The sequence below is a fragment of the Anolis carolinensis genome, chromosome 1 (genome assembly GCF_035594765.1).
Source record: "Anolis carolinensis isolate JA03-04 chromosome 1, rAnoCar3.1.pri, whole genome shotgun sequence".
In the NCBI taxonomy this organism is placed as follows: domain Eukaryota; kingdom Metazoa; phylum Chordata; class Lepidosauria; order Squamata; family Dactyloidae; genus Anolis; species Anolis carolinensis.
The window spans coordinates 115,715,361-115,736,286 of NC_085841.1; the positions used below are offsets into that span (position 1 = coordinate 115,715,361).

At 40.2% G+C, this 20,926-nt stretch overlaps 1 protein-coding gene across 1 annotated transcript; it reads right to left on the bottom strand.

The window, feature by feature from the left end:
• Positions 1 to 1,017: 1,017 nt before the first annotated feature.
• slc35a1 (solute carrier family 35 member A1) lies at positions 1,018 to 19,309 on the bottom strand. Its single transcript, XM_003215534.4, has 8 exons — positions 19,154 to 19,309; positions 13,270 to 13,447; positions 10,572 to 10,731; positions 9,249 to 9,401; positions 6,772 to 6,838; positions 4,004 to 4,180; positions 2,549 to 2,683; positions 1,018 to 2,456 (listed from the first exon to the last, which is right to left on the bottom strand). The coding sequence occupies exons 1-8, from the start codon at positions 19,167 to 19,169 to the stop codon at positions 2,326 to 2,328; spliced, it is 1,017 nt and encodes a 338-aa protein (XP_003215582.1). The 5' UTR covers positions 19,170 to 19,309; the 3' UTR covers positions 1,018 to 2,325.
• Between the last annotated feature and the right edge of the window lie 1,617 nt (positions 19,310 to 20,926).

Here is a 20,926-nt window from a genome sequence, read left to right on the forward strand (position 1 = left end):
ACATTTAGTCAGCCACTCACTGGAGGATGAAAAAAGCCCTTTAGGAAGACAAAACCCAGAAAGGCAAAATTAGTTTCCACAAGTAAGATGAGGCAGGTTCAGCTTATCTGTTGAGGAGGTTAGTAGTTTTTGACCTTGGATTTAATGATTTTATAATGTGTGGCAATGATGCTTTAGATCAGTGGTTCTCAACCTGTGGGTCCCCAGATGTTTCAGCCTTCAATTCCCAGAAATCCTAACAGCTGGTAAACTGGCTGGAATTTCTGGGAGGTGTAGGCCAAAAACCTGGGGACCCACAGGTTGAGAACCACTGCTTTAGATAAACATCTGAAATATTTTGCATTTCAACAACACAACTAACATTTCTCATGATCCTACTCACTGAACAATTCGATCTTTTACAACTGCTTCTACATTTCTTGATATAAGACCAACGACGACCAATGATATCATAGCATCTCTTCAGGGACGAAACTGAACATGTTTCTGCTGCTAAATACATTTACATGGAATTGGTCATGCATTTTGTTGTAGAAGAGAATAACATATTTAAAATTAAGATGTTAGGGTGAAAAATAACAAGGGTATTAATATTAATAACAATACCAGTTGATCAGAATAGGATCAGATAATCAGCTTCCTAGGAAAGGTCAAGGAGAGATCTTCCCTCCATTCAGAATCCATCCCTATTAATGGAGAAATCACAACCTTGTGGTTCCTGGCATAAAAGTTAGCATCTTAACACTATAAAAGAATTTATAGTGTAACCCAGGAACGGGCAAACTTCAGCCCTTCAGGTGTTTTGGACCGCAACTCCCATAATTCTTAACAGCCTACCTGGAGGGCCAAAATTTGTCCATGCCTGGTATAACTTCAAGAAGTGCACATTTGCTGAATGTAACCAAGATCATAATTAGATTTTATCCCCTAAAAAGGATTAGATTATCATTAAAAGAAGCCAAGGTCACTTATCATTAAACATTTCTCTCTAGAAGACCAACTGAGAGAAACAACACATTTAAAAAAACATGTACAATTATTTAATGGGGGAGGGGAAATCACATCTTTCACAAATTCCTAAACAAAACATGTTGCCAGCTTATGACTTCACAAATTGTACAATACTATTGTTGGTAATCATGGCCCTGCATATATTGCTGAACTGTGACTTCCAGTATTCCTCATCCCTGGCTTTGCAGGCTGGTGCAGCTGGGAGTTTGCAGTCCAACACCATCAGTAGGGCCACACAACTCCCCGCTATTGACCTAAGTAATACAGAATATGCAGTACTTGCTCCCCGCCCCCCGCTCCCAGTCCCAGAAAAAAGTATTTTGGAGGTAGGCAACTTTGTCCTTCCCAGATGTATTTTGGCCTGTGTGTCCCATAATGAATGGTGAGGGTTACAACTGAAAGAAAACCGCCAAGGGCCACAGTTGCTCCTTTATGTTTCATTCAAGTAAAAGGCACAATTCCAAAATGGTACACTGCATTACCTAACTTACACAAAAATTATTTCAGGGCTGATAAGTGTGACAACAATCTTAATAGTATACAAAATGGTATAAAACTCCATCATAAGGGGGGAAAGTGTATAAAAAGAAGCAGCAGCATTTTTCCTTCCTGTTATTGTAAAAGGATTCACTCTACCAAACACATGAAGACCACAAGATCTGTTCCAGTTATGGTCAGTTCAACCATCAAATAATGGCATTCTTTCTCAAGTGTCATGTCACTGTAGATACAACTAGTTTAACAACTGGGTTGCTATGAGTTTTCCGGGCTGTATGGCCATGTTTCAGAAGCATTCTGGACAACTGTTAAGAGCTGTTCAGCAGTTGGCTGGGTCTTAAAGATAGGGGCATGCAAAGGAAAATGAGTGGGACATTCTACACAATAAAAGTATGATCAACATATTAAAAGAGAGAATTAATCTCATCAAAGAGTAGACATTGCTCTTCTCTGGTACATCAAAGTAACTTCCAGTAATGCCCCACTCTTTTATTATATACACAATATATATTGATATATAGGTGCATATTCCATTCTTTCATATATATATATTTTTGATGAGCAGAATCTTCATAGTCCAACCCAAAAGAAAGACACAACTTTACATCAGTTACAGTGCTACACAATATAGTGAAGTATCCATCCTCCAGTGTAAGCCCTCATTCCACTGACGATTACTTCACATTTAGTTCAAGCAGAAACATTTGCCAAAAACACTTTAAGGCTATTTTTTAAAAGGAAACTGGGGAAAGACACTCTGTCAAGTCTTCTTTGCTTTGAAATGTCTTTTTTTTTTGTTCTTCATGATTGTGAACATTAAACATGAATAAGATTTGCTTTTGACGCTTTTGGTTCTACTGGCTGGAGTTTTGTCGTGTTTTCTCGAGGCAATCCATACAGATAGATTGAAATACATACGAGAAGAGCACCAAGAGAGAAAGTTATCGCTAGAAGAGAAAAAACAAGGTGCATGATTTAAATGCTGGTCCAAACAGAAACCTCAGAGAACTTAAGAGTATTGTAACCAAAACCAACTTACTTATCTGTAAACCAAAGAGAACAACAGACGCAACAGTAGAGAGGACAATGGCAGCTGCTGCAGAAAAGCCTTTCATAATATTGTCTGTGTATTTAACAACCACCGATGTGTAAAGACCTCCAACACTGGAAAGAACTGGGAAGCAGAAAGAGATGTACTCATGTATAATACGTATCAGATATCTTTTACTTGGCATAATAAAAAGCTACTTTCACGATGACTCAAAGAAACTGTAAAACAGATTTTATAGCACCAGTTTTTGTTAAGAAATTTCATATTTAGTTTACAAAGACCACAGTATCATTTATGGTGCCAAAAAGCCTTCCTTTGAGCAATGATCATCAAAACGTAGTGTTGGTCTAAGCCAAGAGTGGGCAACATATACTGACCCAAGGCTGAGTTGTGTGGCTTGCTATGTGTTGTCCTGCTGCCTAAATTGTAGTAGTGTTGCCACTAGAATAACTCTGCCATATTTGGCCTCCACTTCCAAAAATATATCCTAATTCTGCCTTATTCGATCTGGAAAACTAATTTCTTCATCTTTTTCATTCTCCAGAGAAACTCTAAAGCACAGGGGGTTGTTTTAGCAGCTTCATACAATGATCCTATTTGGGAGTGAAAACCCAAGCCAACTTACTTATCCATAAGCAAACCTCTACACAGTTTAATTGTGCAAATGCAACCTATGTGTTGAATGGGAATGCTGTTCAACCTTTGAATGTGAACCAAAGGAGTACTACCACTAGTTTTAACAAATGCAAACCCTCGAGCATAACTGTATTACATCAGCAACACTACTATTATGATCCTGAATTGAATGCAAACATTATGCATCAAATAAAAATGTGCAATTGCTTCTACAGGGGGACAAAACACATGTGTAAAACACCAACAGGAATTCCAGCCTCTGAGTCCTGCACCAAAGTGAATATTAAATTGTATTGATAACTCAAGCAGCAGTAAATTTAGTGATGGCTGCCAAATATGCTGGCATTTAGTGGCAAAGCAATTCACCTCATGGGTGCTGCCCCCAATCCCAGAAAGTTGCCTATCCCAATCACAAACTTTCCCCTTTCCCAACTAATTAATGAAAGGCCATATTGCTGTTCTTTACAAGCTTGAAAGTTGCTGTCCCCAGTTTATTCCTGAATAGACATCTCCAGAACAGATCTAACCCTTGTGTACTTCATGGGATGATGTTTAAACTGTGAAAGTCCCATTTGTCCCTGTACACGTGTTTTGACCTTGCCCTATCCCTCCAACCCCTCCCACTGCTGATACTGGAATTTGACCTCTGGACCAAAAAGGATTTTCAGCTCCTCTTGTCATTAATATGTACTGTCAATGACACTACTCCCATATTACTGGTTAAGATGTCAAGCCCTTTGGCCTTGGATAGAAAAGAAGATTCAAGGGCTCTGTAAACATTTAAGGAGAAACACTAAGGATACTTACGTATCACAAACCAGACATAATGTGTATAGCCATAGAAAAATCCTTTCTCCATTACTTGAGCACCATCAGACATGTAGACACCAACCAAGGTCACAACAATTCCAGAAAGATACATCTGGATGTTCCTGACCCATAAAGATGTGTCTGAACTCTTGAGCACCTTCTCAAAATACACCCCTGAAAGGAAGGAAAGAAAGATAAATATGAGATCACCAAGAAAAGAAACAGACCTTGTCAATGGTCTGAGAAAAAGCAGTAAATTTCCTTTTCATTATACTTTTCAGTCTGGATGGCTAAAGGCAACGGGGCTTCAATGGCTTATTTGGTATAGCCATGATCTGAAAAATCTGAGCCTGAAGAGCAGCATATTACAAGTTATTCATTGCGTAATTATTATTTTTTACAAATGCCTCAAATGTGTTGCCTTTACTTTTGTGGGGAAAGGTATTAGTAACTCCCTGCACTGGTCATTTCAGTGCTCATTATTTTTGCTCTCCTCAGTGGCTGAATATCCATTTGGAAAAACAAGGTTACAAAATAACTGGAGGGAAGTCTTCTCAAAATGATCTGTCCAAAGTAAACATTACTCATGACAATATTACCAGCCTTTGGCATCCTGTTAGTAATGCGTGTATATATATGTGTGTGTGTGTGTGTGTGTATATGTATATATATATATGTGTGTGTGTGTGTATACTAGCTTTGCCCAGCGACGCGTTGCTGTGGCTTATGGGAATCCTTTGTTGGCCAGGTGGAATAGCAGTGAATAGCCTTGCAGTCTCAAAGCCTGGCCGTTTTCTGGAGTAGTTGGAGCTTTTTGTTGTATGAACGTAGAGGCATGGATGAGGGGTTGTGCTGCCAAGTTTAGTGTTTCTGGGATGTGTAGTTTTGTTGTTTTGTCCTAGGCCGAAATTTCATTACCCTTTTATATATATAGATATGAACAGTCAATGACCAGCACTAAGTGATGCATATAACATATGCCAAACATGTATCTCTATATATCTTTTATTGCTAATCAGAGGTTGGTATTCTCTTCCCCCCTATGTAATGACTAAAGTTATCATCTGAACTTTCTGTTTAACTCCTCCGTTCCTCATGGCCATTCAGTGTTGGCAAGTCAAACAACTGGAGAAGTACCTGATTATACCCCCACAAACAGATGCAAAATGATCCAATATCATCAAGCAGCATCTGGCTATGGAGACACTCCCTTGATTCCTCTAGCTACTGAAATGCCATGAAGTTGGGGGTCTGCATTGGCTAGTGAGTTGAGATTGACAGGAGAGATGCAAGGGAGATCTGGCTGCAAAACATGCTGTGTACATGTTCTCAATCACCATATTATTTGAGAAAAGGAAACCTGTTATTCCTTTTATATCCCCAAACCCAAAGTCTTATGGGTAGCATCATTACTTATAGCATGCAATTTCTAAGCTCTGAGAAAACCTCCCAATGATTTCAAAATAAAAACATGTTGAGGCCTTTAAATTTTTCCCCATCTCCAAACCAAACCTCCTTGTTCTATTAATTATAACTACAAAGATTTTTTTTGAAACTGGGCATTTTAAAATTAAGTTAATAGAATGTCGATTTTCCCAGTAAATAAATAGGAATAACACTGAACAAATTGCAATGAGAAAACGGGACCAGGAAACCTTCAGATAATTCAATCCATATCAGTATACTATTTTGTTCTTCAAAATCTTTTGGAGCAAAACTGTCTCATGCTGTTTTTTCAAACCCAAATTACTTCTGTTTTAGTCTCTAAAACCAGAGCTTCTTAAGTTATCTAATGTGGGCAAGCAGAATCCTTTCACTGACTCAGGGAAGAGGACCATGTTTATGCCTATTGGCTACAGTTATGTCTTTGTTTCCTGGAAACTCTCCAGAGCAGGTATGGGCAAATTTTGGCCCTCCAGGTGTTTTGGACTTCAACTCCCACAATTCCTAACAGTCTGCTGGCTCTTAGGAATTGTGTTAAGTTGACGTCCAAAACACCTGGAGGGCTCAAGTTTGCCCATGCCTGCTCCAGAGTCTGGCAGCTGATAGCTATGGACTGGTTGTGGTCCATGGACCACCAGTTTCAGTAGCATTGGATTAAATGACAGTACAGTGCAGAAGCTTCCTTGTACTATTAGCCTGAATATAGTTTGTTGAGCCTTCAGCTTCAACCATAAATCCCTCCTTTTCTCCTCCTTCTCCCCACTAAGAGATGGCTGTTGCCAAGAATATCTACTACATGCTCAGCAGACAAGATCATGCTACTACATGCTCAGCAGACAAGCAGAGCAGGATGGGGAACATGTTGCCCTCTGGATGTTACTAATCTGCAACACCTGTCAGCCCTAATTGGCATAGATAGTAATAAGAGCTGATGGGAGTTGAAGTCCATTAGTCCCATGGAGGACCACACAATCCCTGCTCTACAGACTGAAAAGCCCCACGTCACAGGAGACATGCCCCCTTCTTAAGTTAACTTTGCTTCTTGGGAGCTACAAAGCCAACACCATTGACATACCATGAAAAAGTAGGGTCATGCACTGCAATCATGGTTAATTATTTTGTTGAAGGAAATTACAGCATCAGCAAATTACTGTGTGTCCTTCTCAGGAGGCCCAAGGCTTCTCAAACTATAAGACCAATGAAAGAAGGATGCATGCTGTTGCAGGTCCTAGGCAAAGGAAAGCATAAGAAGGTCTGGGCTGTCAAAACACCTACACTCATGGCTATATGCATAAGGATAACTGTTAACTATAGGGTTTTACCTGCAAATCCTGAACATAAAACAGCAATAGCGATCGCACCAAAGCCTACCAAAGGATTTTGTTCCATCTAAAGGATTAACAACAAGGGAGACGTTTTTAAGCATAACAAATTACTTCAAACTTTAAGTCAAAATATCAATTTACTGCAACAGCAGAAACAAAAAAAGATGAAACAAGATGCCACCCTGCATCATCTGCCTATGAACCAGCTTGCTATGCATGCCTTGTCTCTGGGGAAAATAGACAAATGGCCATTCAGGAAACAGCTGACTAGAGAAAAATGCTCACGCATCACATAATCTCCCTTATTTTCATGTTGTGCTATTTCTTTTGTAAGCAAAGATGCTCTGCAGTTTTTACCTTGTGCTGTAAGAATCTGCCAGTACAATGCTATTTTTTTTTTTAGAAAAAAGACATACAACTAAATATTTTAATTCGTCTACTGAAATATCTACTTTATATAAATTGAACAAGCAACGTATGAAAACACCTTGATTAACAAAACCCATCATTCATTTGAAAAGGAAAAATAGTAATCGCTACATATTATGGAAATTTCCTGCATCAGTAATAATACACTAAAGTCTTTAATTATTTCCAAATCTACCCACACAACATTTAACCTTCAGTGTTGTAGACAATTTAATTTAGATCAATTTCTAAAAAACTGACACTGATTGAAATTAGAATTGCCTAGGCTTCTTATTTTAGAAGGAAGATTAATGAAGCAACGCAGCTCATTTTGGTGATGCACTGGAAAAATAAATCCCTTAATTTAATGTATAACCTGCCTTTCTCACTCCATGAGACCCAGGCTTATTGCCAGGTTCAGCATACAGAATTTCATTGTATCTTTAGGAAATCTGCCCCAGGGAGGCTAAGAATTATGAGAAATGCACTATCATTACCGCTTGGCATTTATTTACATGGCATTTTGGAATGTTATCAGTGGTTTCCATCTAACCCTCAGTAATCCTTACACAATACATAGCAAGACATAGAAGCAGCATTAAGCCATTTACTGAGTTTGGTCAAAAATGCTTTTTAAACATCTTGAAATTATTGTTTTTAATCTGGCTGCATGTTTAACTGCTTTCTCATTTTTGCATTTAAGATATAGTGTAAGTCCCCTTGGGTCTTCGTACATATAGATGCACCAAACAAGATTTCAACCCAAAATCTCCTGGATAAATAATATTTGCTAGAAAGTACTAAGCCAGGATAGGGCAGTATGTAACTCAAAATTGACCTGAAAGACAGATTAGAGTTTCCCACTCCAAATTCTAAAATGACCACAAAATGATTTTTCCTATCCTGCCCATGTTAGCTTGCACTGGTGAAATGAAAAAGCTAAAGTGCATGAATTGCGCAACCAGATGTGTACTTTTACATGGAATTACTGTAACGGGAATTCAGTTCTGGAATTTTGGATCAGGCTCTGGTTGGGTGGCTTTTGGAGCAGTCGTTTTAAGAAATGTGCTTCACAATGCCATCACGGATTATTTGAATATCAAAAACTGAAAATGTACCTAAATAAGAATGTGCATTTTTGATGAACCTTTAATCTCACTACACCACATGAAATAAACTTTTCTATGGTACTTCCCACAAAAGAGGTGGAAATAATGTCCCCAAGCTTTCAGCCTCTGTAAACTCTACCAAAAGTATTAGTTTTTGCAATTAGGATGCATTTTCCCCCCAATAAAGGTACCATATCACAAAAAAGCCCCATGTTATCTTATTTATTTATTTATTTATTTATTTATTTACAACACTTCTACCCTGCCTTTCTCACCCGAGGGGACTCAAGGTGGCTAACCGAGACTGGCAAAATTCAATGCCCAGAACAGAATTCAATAAAATCAAGCAACACTATCTTCCAGTAAAACAGAACTTCATGAACTATGGGTGCTTTTTCACTACACAGTTATAGCACAATAATTCAGTTCTAGCTGCCTTGAATCCTGGTGCATGTAATTTAGTTAGAGATTTACACCTCCCACAAATGCAAATCTTAGGATGCCATAGGATGCTGGTGTGCCAGTAAAAGGAAAATCAGAGAGCTATAGCTGTGTAGTATGAAAGGATCTCAGAAGCCAATAGATTGGCCTATTAAGAATGACTGAGAGGAGAATAAACACATTGGAATTCTTTGTGGGGCCTGAAAATATAAGAACTCATAATGTTCATTAAATCTCTCCCATCTCAACCCTATTTCCTGTACAGTGAATTTCAAAGAGGGTCAGAAAATATCAAACCTCATTAATTGTTTTTTTAAAGAACCCTGGTGTATGATAGTTCATTTTTAATGTAAGCTGCTTTGAATCTTCTTTGTGGAGAGGAAAAGCAGGGTATAAATACACATAACAACAACAACAACTATATTGCTTCCACAACTGGTATTCAGTGTAAATATGTTCATTTGCACACTGAAGCATATTTTAGATTTGAGAAGGCGGGTCTGGGAACATGCTTACCTGAACCTTTGTAGCCTGAGCTGGCTTCCACTGAACAAGTGTGACTCCGCCACAAAGCATGAAGACCGAGAACCACTGCAGTTTACTGAGAGCGCGGTTAAGCATTAAGACTGTACACAAGGCTGTGCAGGGGATCTTCAATTGATACGTGACCTTAAAAAACCCAGATTTTTTTCAAAATCACATAAAACATTCATTGGGATGATCTGCTTCATTACATTTTGGGGTTTTATCATATTTTATTATTTGCTGCTTTGAGAAGGAATTAATTTTTTTATTGAAATAAAATATTTTCTGAAAAAAAATTATTAACAGACAAGGGACAGAATCATAGCAAGGTTTCAGTGGCTGCCAATCTGCTCTTGGTCAGAGAAATCCTCATCGTAGGTGAAATATGACAAAATTGTCCCCACACATCTTTTAGGGGACAATTTAAATTACAAATAATCTAATTCATTTCCCAAAATAATTCAAATAATTGTTTTTAAAAAGGCTGGATCCCGGGGGAACTCAAAGATCACAAGAAATTCCCTGAAGTCAACACGCAGAAAGTGGATTGCACTTTCCCCACTGCTGTTTTCTGCTGATGTGAATATTTGGAAAAGAACTCGAGGGAATGTTTCTATTAGGTAAAGGTAAAGGTTTTCCCTTGATATTGTCTAGTTGTGTCCGACTCTGGGGGTTGGTGCTCATCTCCATTTCTAAGCCAAAGAACCAGTGTTGTCCGTAGACACCTCCAAGATCACATGGCCAGCATGACTGCATGGAGTGCCGTTACTTTCCCACCAAAGCAATACCTATTGATCTACTCACATTTGCATGTTTTCGAACTGCTAGGTTGGCAGAAGCTAGGGCTAATAGTGGGAACTCACCCCACTCCCCAGATTCGAGCCGCCAAACTTTTGGTCAGCAGGTTCAACAGCTCAGTGGTTTAACCTGCTGAGCCACCGGAGGCTTCATGTTTCTATTAGCAGGGGGGGGGGAAAGTTTAAAGCCAAAAGGTTTTTATGTTGTGAGCCACCTCATTAATTACAAAATAAATGAAACCAATAAATCACCCAGTTGTTAGGAAAGAGTTATAATATATTCTTCAAGAAATACTTTCTTGATGGCTTTTCAGTGGAAACCTTTTTATACCAAAATGGTGCTGCGTTTTAATTCAACTTCAGTGATCTGTCTACACTGTTGAATGTTTGATGTCCAATTCTAAGATGTAACTCAAACTTAAGGAGGCAGTCAAGAAGGTAAGGAGCACACATGGATGAGTTCGCTTTGAGCTCCGACGGAGAAGTAGCCAGCTTCCAAGCATCAACCTTTCATTACCTGGTAAACAGCTGCATCCAAATTGCTAAGAGCCAGAAAGGCCATGTTGTTCTGAATGGCATACACCAGAGAGGGCACACTTAGTTTAAGTAGTTCTTTGGGGCTTCCCAAGACATTTTCTTTCAGTGATGTCAACAATCTTCCTCCACTTCCAGTCTCTCTGGGGGGAAAAATCACAAAAAGACTTAAAAAGAGAGATATATATATCCATAGCAACTTGACTCATAAGTGCTGTAACATTGCTATAGAGGTCTGTATGCTCACAACCTCCAAAATCTGATATCAGGCTAAACGAGTCCTCAAGCAACCCAGATGAAGGGAGGGGTTTGTCATAAACCACAGATAATGCATGTTTATCAAACATTACGTTCTTCGAGAACAGAAAGTAGAAGCCAATAACTGGAAAGAGCAGTCTTTTTAATAGCTGTCTTAAATTCACATGGCTTTCCAAGAAATGCAGCCCTAAACTACCCAGCTGCATCCTTCTGTACATCTCAAATTCAAAATTCAGGAATGGAGGCAGAAGTGGAAACAATTCAGGGAAAGAAAGACTTGATGGCTGCAATCCCAGACCATCAGCTCAGTTATTAAATGCCTTTGGTAAAGAGCAAAGAGTATTTGCTAAGTGATCATTTGGCTGGCAACCATGCTGATTAGTCAAAATTGGAAAAAAGAACATACACAGACATAATGAAATGATGATTGGTTTAGTGGGGAGAAAGTACACATAAAACAAAACTAGAAGCATAAGTAGGTCCTTATATCTCAATGACTTCTTTGTGGATTCTTTCAAATAGATGAATAGATGGATGTCTCTCTCTATCTATCTATCTATCTATCTATCTATCTGAAATGGTGCTGCCAGTTTACTCTCTCTTCAGAATAACCCTTGGCTTATCCATGAGTCATATCAACATCCATAATTCTAGCCCCAAAATCTGCTCTTGACTTATACATGAAACTGACTTATACATGTACATATGGCATGTTGCAAAGAGTAACTGCTTGAAGACCCAGCTAAAAAACAACACTTGACAGATTTGTGTACATCTGCGTACAGTCTGTATTTCCCCAATCGTATGTCCAGTGGGAAGAAGCAGGTTCAAGCAAGGCATTTAGCCAATTGTGGAATTTCTTTCCTTTCAGTTTATCTAACTGCAGCCTTGTTGCCCCTAGTCATGTAGAGCTAAGGGGATCCTTTCACACAACACAAATATAGCATCATGATTCCACTTCAACTGTCATAGCTACATTCAATGTAACCCTGGGATTTTCAGTTTGAGGAACCACTAGAATTCTCTGACTGAGAAGTTCATGTTTCCCTGAAGAGCAAATCCCAGGAGTCCATGGCTGCTAAAGTAGAACTATAGTGCTATAATTGTGTCATAGAAAAGGGCCTTCAGCACTGAAGACCAAATGGGGATAAACAGCCAGAAATGACAGACAATGAAAAGGTAACTTGAGGAACAATGCGGCTTCCTTCACCCCATTTGCTCACAAAATCACACTCGCCCCATGCTCATTTATGGGTCAGATTACCAATATTTTAACCCAGATATGCTACTGTCACGTATTTTAGCAACAGATTGAGATGCTTTGTACAAAATGAATCTGTACTTTGTGTACCTGAAAGGCATGAGTGGAATTAGTAATTTATATCTAGCCCTGCCCTGTTTTGCTTTGGCCCCAACTTGCACCTTCAACTCCACCCAGGACTGCAATGTAACCCTGATTTCTCATCTGTTACTGAAAACTAAAAATTATAAACCAAAGCCATATTTTAACATTCTATAGCCGTTTTCCACAATTATAAATTGTCTGTTTAGGGTCACTCTAGCTGGGGATGATGGGAATAGCAGCCAAACATATTCAGAAAGTGCCATGTCCGGGGAAGGCTGATTCATTTGTCCAGGTTATAGGGAACTTCGCCATTCTGAGATACATAAAGGCAAGGAAATTTCTTAATCAGTAAATTCTATATTTTAGTGAGAAATCCACATGATACAATGGCATCAAAAATTACACAGCCCAACAAAAAAATTGTGTCTCAGTTTTTAGCCTGTTCCTGAGGTTATTTGGGCTCTAATTCAGAAAATTGTATTGAATAGACAGCATCACTTCTAGTTTCTTAGATATGGTTCTCAGGATTTTCTATGGGTCAGCAGATGAAGACTGGTTGATGGCATCTTATCTCAAAAACTAGAGCTGATAGGAAAATTGGTGCCATTTTTGGAATGAGCAGGTCAAATATACTCAAATCTCTGGGTAAACTGTCTTATCTGGCACATCTTGGGGAAACTGCCAATATTTGCCTCTAATCATCTATTTAGCAAGAAGAAATGTTCCTCTTGAATGACTCTGAAGAATCAACGCCTACTCCAATCCAAATAACTTCAAGTCAAGATCCTGGCCTTAATCCATAATGACATCTTGAACTTCGTCCAAAACAGTGAAAAGGACGTCTGGGGACGATACCTATTTACTGAGCCACACAAAAGAGGCATAAGTGGGAAACAAAAACTGGCATGCTATCACTTGCTCAGAAACCAATGTTTGAATAAAGAACTGGACACATACACAATGATAACGGACACTGCACATGTTAACAGCAAAAAGCACAGAAAACAAAGATTATTGTTATAAAAAGCAAAATTCAATTGAACAAATCTATATCATCCCAATTGGATCTCATACTTACTTTGCTAAAATGCCCAGACTTAGGAAAAGCTTGATAACTTCTGCTATACACACAGCTGTCGTCGAAAAGTACAACACTGTCTCTGTCGTACGTGTGTACCGCAAAGCCACTGTGTATGTTGCCGCCACCAAGGTCATCACCGTTAAGCAGTACAACTTAAAAAGCAAACTGACGTTTTCTGAAAAAAACAAAAGCATTGCTCTGTAAGATAAGAGAGGCACTTGACAGGAACACTTGGTCTTATGGACCTTGAAAAACAATCTAGAATTAAAATGGTAGGATTCTGGGTTGCAAATGGCACAGCAGGGTGGCTGCAAATCCATCTTCAATGGTCCTTATAAAAATTTGAATAGTAACAATATGGGCAACTGGAATAGGGCTAAGCAGCTCCACCATCTTTGCTTAAAAGCCTTCAACTTCCCTCAAAGGTTCTGCTTTCTGGGACATTTAATCCAGGGCCATTTAATATTTCATTATCTGCTAAGGTTGGGTTCCAGGACTCCCACTGATACCCAAATCCATGTCCCATTATATATAATACCATAGTAAAATGGTGTCCCTTATATAAAATAGTAATATCTTTTTTTAGAATATTGTAAAGCTGTGGATGTTTAAATCTGTGGATACAGAATCCACAGATTCAGAGGGCTGAACGTACACCATAAAAGCACTATGGGTTCACTTCAAGCGCCACTGCACGTAAACATACTCAATGTGTTGTCCAAGGCTTTCATGGCTGGGATCACTTGGTTGCTGTGAGTTTTCCAGGCTGTATGGCTATATTCCAGAAGCATTCTCTCCTGACATTTCACCCACATCTATGGCAGGCATCCTCAAAGGTTGTGAGGTTTATTGGAAACTAAGCATATGGGGTTTATATATCCGTGGAATGTCTGTTTAGTAAATAGAGAAGAATACTCAAAAACAGGGGAATTGCAGACAAGAAACAATCAGGGCCAGTTAATCACCACCCAACAAAGGATTCCCCCAGGCAGGAAGCAGCGAGGCTTGGAAGCTGAAAGGCCATTCAACGCTAATCAATTGCAGCATTCACACTTTCCTCAAACAGACAAGAGTTCTTTCTCCCACCCTGGACATTCCACATATATATAAACCCCACATCTATGGCAGGCATCCTCAGAGGTTGTGAGGAAGTTTTCCACTTGCCTAGTTTCCAACAGACCTCACAACCTGTGAGTATGCCTGCCATAGATGTGGCCGAAAAGTCATGAGAGAATGCTTCTGAAACATGGCCATACAGCCCGGAAAACCCACAGCAACCCAACATTTATGTTCTCTGCCAATGAACTAGTGCTTTCCCAAACTACAAATCCTGGAATGTCAGTTAAAAGTGGAATCCAACAGCTATCACTGTGCCGTGTGAAAACCCCAAGTCAATAAGCTCCTCCGACTGTCCTTAGCATACTATGCAGGACTCCCTGATTTCCCTTATCATTTCAAATGACCATTAAGGAGTTTTGTCCCACACTGGTTCTTCTCTTCAGGTTTTAATAAAAACAGGAACCAGGAAATAATAATGAAGAAATCTCTAGCCATCAAGGCGTACATAAAATATATTTGCTTAGGGCCTGCCAAGGCCTATTATTCATATCTTTGAGGGAAGTAATACCTCAGGCTGTGTCAACGTTCCTTCAGTGTACAGTTTATACACTGTGCTGTTGCAAATTAATTCACGTCAACATGATGGGACTGAATGACGGCAACAGTCAATCTGGAAACAACACTTAGATCCTTGGATACTCCCAAATAGTTTTGATACGTTACTCTTCCATTTGCGCTTGAATATCTATACTATCTATATATGTGTATTTTCCATCCACATCAGCGCTCTTTTTGTTAACTCTTTTTAAAAAGGTGTGGATTTGCACTGGGCACTTATCACATCTCAATATTTGTTAAGTGCCTTTTTATCACTTATTTGTTTTTTAAAAATAAAATAAAATAAACTAGCATATATGCCCAGGTATCAGAGGAGGTTTCTTTCCTTCCTTTCCTCAATATAACTTTCTCTTTTCTGGATTGCTGTGAGTTTTCTGGGCTGTATGGCCATGTTCCAGACAGATTCTATCCTGACGTTTCGCCCACATCTATGGCAGGCATCCTCAGAGGTTGTGAGGTATGTTGGAAACTAGGCGAGTGAGATTTATATATCTGTGGAAGATCCAGGGTGAGAGAAAGAACTCTTGTCTGTTTGAGACAAGTATGAATGTTGCAATCGATCCCTTTGATTTGCACTGAATAGCCTTGCAGCTTCAAAGCCTGGCTGCTTCCTACCTGGGGAAATCCTTTGTTGGGAGGTGTTAGCTTGCCCTGATTGTTTCATGCCTGGAATTCCCCTGTTGTCAGAGTATTTTTCTTTATTTACTGTCCTGAGTTTAGTGATTTTTAATACTGGTAGCCAGATTTTTTTCATTTTCATGGTTTCTTCCTTTCTATTGAAATTGTCCACATGCTTGTGGATTTCAATGGCTTCTCTGTGTAGTCTGACATGGTGGTTGTGAGAGTGGTCCAGCATTTCTGTGTTCTCAAATAATATGCTGTGTCCAGGTTGCTTCATCAGGTGCTCTGCTATGGCTGACTTCTCTGGTTGAATTAGTTTGCAGTGCCTTTCATGTTCCTTGATTCGTGCCTGGACAATGCTGCTGCATTTGGTGGTCCCTATGTACACTTGTCCACAGTTGCATGGCATACGGTAGACTCCTGCCAAGGTTAGATGATCCCTCTTGTCCTTTGCTAAATGTAGCATTTGTTGGATTATCTTGGTGGGTCTGCAGATAGTTTGTAGGTTGTGTTTCTTCATCAGCTTTCCTATGTGGTCAGTGGTTCCCTTGATGTATGGTAAGAACACTTTTCCTCTGGGTGGGTCTTTGTTGTTACTCTTGTGACTTGTTCTTGTCCTTCCAGCTCTTCTGATGTCTGTGGTGGAGTCTCCATTGGCCTGTAGAGCCCAGTTTAGATGTTTCAGTTCACCTTGGAGGAGGTGGGCTTCGCAGATTCTTTTTGCACGGTCTGCCAGGGCTTTGATTGTGTTTCTTTTTTTGACTTGGGCAAAGGGTGGAGTTTTTTCTTCCTTTTCTTTTCGTCTTCCCTTGCTTTCCTTCATATATCCTCTTTTTTTCCTTCCTTCCTTCCTTCCTTCCTTCCTTCCTTCCTTCCTTCCTTCCTTCCTTCCTTCCTTCCTTCCTCTTCCCTTCTTTATCTTCTTTTCCTTTCCTTCCTTCCCCTAATACCCTTTCCCTCATTTCTTCCTTCCTTTTTCTTTCTTCCCTTCCCCCCTCCTTCTCCTTCTCCTCCCTTCCTTTCTTCCATTTTCTTTCCTCCCCCTGCCATTCTTCTCTCTTATTTTTCTCTTTCTTGCTTGCTTTCCTTCTTTCACCCCTTTCCATCATACATATCACCTAACAACTGCCAATCTGCTTCACTGACTTTATAACATGACAGAGGGCCACTTCACCTAGTCACAGCCAATCTGCTTTGTTCCTTTTCCTTTCCCTCTGTGTTGGGTCCAAAAGGGGTAGGGGTTTGTTTTGTTTTTTAGTCAAAACATCACAATTATTTTAGGTTGGACAGTGAAGAGTACATGTACCAGGTTTGGCCCAGATCCATCAAGCTGCCTAGGAGCCTTTGTAGTACAAACCAACCAACAAACATGCTGTGACTTTTCTATATACAGTAGAGTCTCACTTATCCAAGCTAAACGGGCCGGCAGAAGCTTGGATAAGCGAATATCTTGGATAACAAGGAGGGATTAAGGAAAAGCCTATTAAACATCAAATTAGGTTATGATTTTACAAATTAAGCACCAAAACTTCATGTTATACAACAAATTTGACAGAAAAAGTAGTTCAATACACAGTAATGTTATGTTGTAATTACTGTATTTACAAATTTAGGACCAAAATATCACGACATATTGAAAACATTGACTACAAAAATGGCTTGGATAATCCAGAGGCTTGGATAAGCAAGGCTTGGATTAGTGAGACTCTACTGTACTGGCAATCCCCAAGTTATGAACAAGATAGATTCTGTAGGTTTGTTCTTAACTTGAATTTGTATGTAAATCAGAACAAGTACATTTTAAAGTGTAATCCCAGTCAAATACTGCATGTATGTAAATAATTTATTTATTTATTTATTTACAGTATTTATATTCCGCCCTTCTCACCCCGAAGGGGACTCAGGGCGGATTACAATGAACACATATATGGCAAACATTCAATGCCAACAGACAAACAACATACATTAGACAAACTCAGAGGCATTTTTAACATTTTTCCAGCTTCACGATTCCGGCCACAGGAGGAGCTGTTGCTTCACCGTCCAGTAGTGGCTGTACTTCCGCATTCCTTTCCTCGTGTTTTGCTGGCAGTTTTTATGGTGTTGTAAATTAGCCTCCCGCATAAAGCGTCCCTAAATTTCCCTAATTGACAGGTGCAACTGTCTTTCGGGGCTGCATAGGTCAACAGCAAGCCGGGGCTATTAATGGTCGGAGGCTTAACCCGACCCGGGCTTCGAACTCATGACCTCTCGGTCAGTAGTGATTTATAGCAGCTGGTTACTAGCCAGCTGCGCCACAGCCCGGCCCCCCATATGTCGCAGGTGCTTTAAATGCGATTTTCCTGCTTCATGGCAGAGGGTTGGACTGGATGACCCGCAAGGTCTCTTCCAACTCTATGATTCTATGATCTCCTGCCTATCCTCTGTTTGGATTAAATCAAGAAACAGAGATCTACAGAGATACTCGCAGAAACACCTCAGCAAGCGAGAGTCCAAAAGTGGCAGGCTAAAACCCAGAACCTTTCTGGTCAAAGGACATTTATCATAATTCCAAGTTTTTAATTTTGTTTTGTGGTTTTTTTAAAAAATACCTTATAACTGTATTCTCAATTTGCTTCAGACACGATAAATAAACAAACACTCTCTCAGTCTCAAAGGCAAGCAATAATATAGTCCTTTGTGAAAATATCTTGCGAAGAAACCCCAGGATAATTCACATTAGGTTGCCGTTAAGTCGGAAATGACTTGAAGGCACACAATACCAACAGAAAGGGCAAAACACCAGTGAGCTTTGCCCCCAAGGGTGAGTCTACACCAGGCCTGGGCAAACTTGGACCTGCCCTCCGGGTGTTTTGGACTTCAACTCCCAGTATTCCTAACAGCCTCAGGCCCCTTCCTTTTCCCCCTCAGCCGCTTAAGCGGCTGAGGGGGGGAAGGAAAGGGCCTGAGGCTGTTAGGAATACTGGGAGTTGAAGTCCAAAACACCTGGAGGACCCAAGTTTGTCCATGCCTGATCTACACTGTATTATGAATGCAGTTTGACACCACTTTAATGCTATGGAACCATGGAGATTGTAGTTTCAAGAGTGCTTCAGCCTTCTCTGTCCATGAAGGTTGGTGCCTCCCCCAAACTGCACCTCCCAGGATCCCATAGCATTGAGCCACTGTAGTTGAAGTGGTGTCAAACTACATTAATTCTGCAGTGTAGATGCACCCTGAGGCTTCTGGGAATTGAAGCCCCAAACACCTGGAAGACCCAAGATTGGGAACCACTGCATCAGGCTACAATCCTCCTCCTCCATCTGATGGGAGTTGCAATCAAGAAGGTAAATCTCCTCTCAGCAGCCTTGGCTTGCAATGCATTTAAAATGCAGCAGGATCGGTGGCACATCTATTACAGTCATCTATTTTATTTCATTTGGCAAACTCACCCCCTTCATTATCGCATCATAAAGTGCTCTGCCAAGATCACCTTTTGTCAACTCCCCCCACTCCTCAGAGCAACATGGTTGCGTCCACCATTGCCCTCAATAAAGTGGAACGTTCCATTCCCGCAAGAAGGGGGCGGGCGCCTCTCGCTTACCTTTCGGAGGCGCCATGGTCGCCAGGAGAAGGGACCAGCCGGCGAGCGCAGAAGCCCGCCCCGACAGTCCTCCCAGCGCCCCATGGAGAGCGACGGGGCGCGGCTAGAGCGGGCACCGCGCGCGCAGTCCAATCATAGAGCCCGACACGCCTCCATTGCTTCCGCCGGAAGTAGTACTATGTATACGGAAGAAGCGTATAGAGATTCATGTATGACAAAACTTTGTTGTGAAGTGTGACTCCGGGGTCCTTAAACCTCAGCAAAATCAAGCACAAAATAAGACAAAATAAGCTTGTTTTCAGCACAAAATAAGACGTGAAGTAGCTTTTATACAATTATAAATGTTTTTTGGTATTGTGTTGTCGAAGGCTTTCATGGATGGAATCACTGGGTTGCTGTGAATTTTCCGGCCTGTATGGCCGTGTTCCAGAAGCATTCTTTCCAGACGTTACGCCCACATCTATGGCAGGCGTCCTCAGAGGTTGTGAGTCTGTTGGAAACTAGGCAAGTGGGATTTATATATCTGTGGAAGGTCCAGGATGGAAGAAAGAACTCTTGTCTGCTTGAGGCAAGGGTGAAGGTGGCAACAGACCGCCTTGATTAACATTGAATGGCCTTACAGCTTCAAAGCCTGACTGCTACCTGCCTGGGGGGATCCTCTCACCTCTGTAGGAGTCTACTGTATACCATGCAACTGTGGACAAGTCTACATAGGGACCACCAAACGCAGCATTGCCCAAACATGAATCAAGGAACATGAAAGGCACAGCAGACTAATTCAATTGGAGAAATCAGCCATAGCAGACAGTAAATAAAGAACAACACCCAGAAAATGGCAATTGCAGGTATCAAACAATCTGGGCCATCGAACACCTCCCACCAAAAGATTCCCCCAGGCAGGAAGCCAGGCCTTGTAGCTTCAAGGTTTTTCAATGCTAATCAAGGTTATTAATTGCAACATTCACACTTGCCTCCAACAGACAAAAGTTCTTTCTCCCACCCTGGACCTTCCACAGATGTAATTTTCTATCCTGTATTGTTGGTTTAATTGATATATTACTGTTTTATCTTTTTTATATTGTGATTTGTACTTGTTGCTTATATTTTGTCCTTATGTTGTTTGGGCCGTTGCCCCATGTAAGCTGCCCTGAGTCCCTGGGGGAGATGGTGGCGGGGTATAAATAGTATTATTATTATTATTATTATTATTATTATTATTATTATTATTATTATATAAACCTTTCTTGCCTAGTTTCCAATGCACCTCACAACCTCTGAGGATGCCTGCCATAGATGTGGGCTAGATGTAAGGACAAAATGCTTCTGGAACATGGCCATACAGCCCGGAAAACTCAAAGCAACCCTCTGTTGTTATTATTCAATATTTTTTCTGCCTTGTAAAGCATTTGAGTATCAATTCAGTTTTGTGTTTGGGAAAATTAAGAGGAAAGGTAGTGGTTTTTTCAAAGTTCTCAATAACAAATCACTGCTTTAATCATGCTAAATGAAAAGGTTTGGGTGTTGTTTTGAATCATATAGACCAGGCATGGGAAAACTTTGGCCCTCCAGATGTTTTGGACTTAAACGCCCACAATTCTTAACAGCTGGTAGAGCGTTGAAGTCCAAAACATCTGGAGGGCCAAAGTTTGCCCACGCCTGGCCTAGACATTTAAATGTATTTTCATATAGAAATTTCCCTTCTACATTTTACTGGCAGTGAATTTACATCATTTATTATTTTTATTACTTCTCCCCGAAGGCAGTTAATAATCA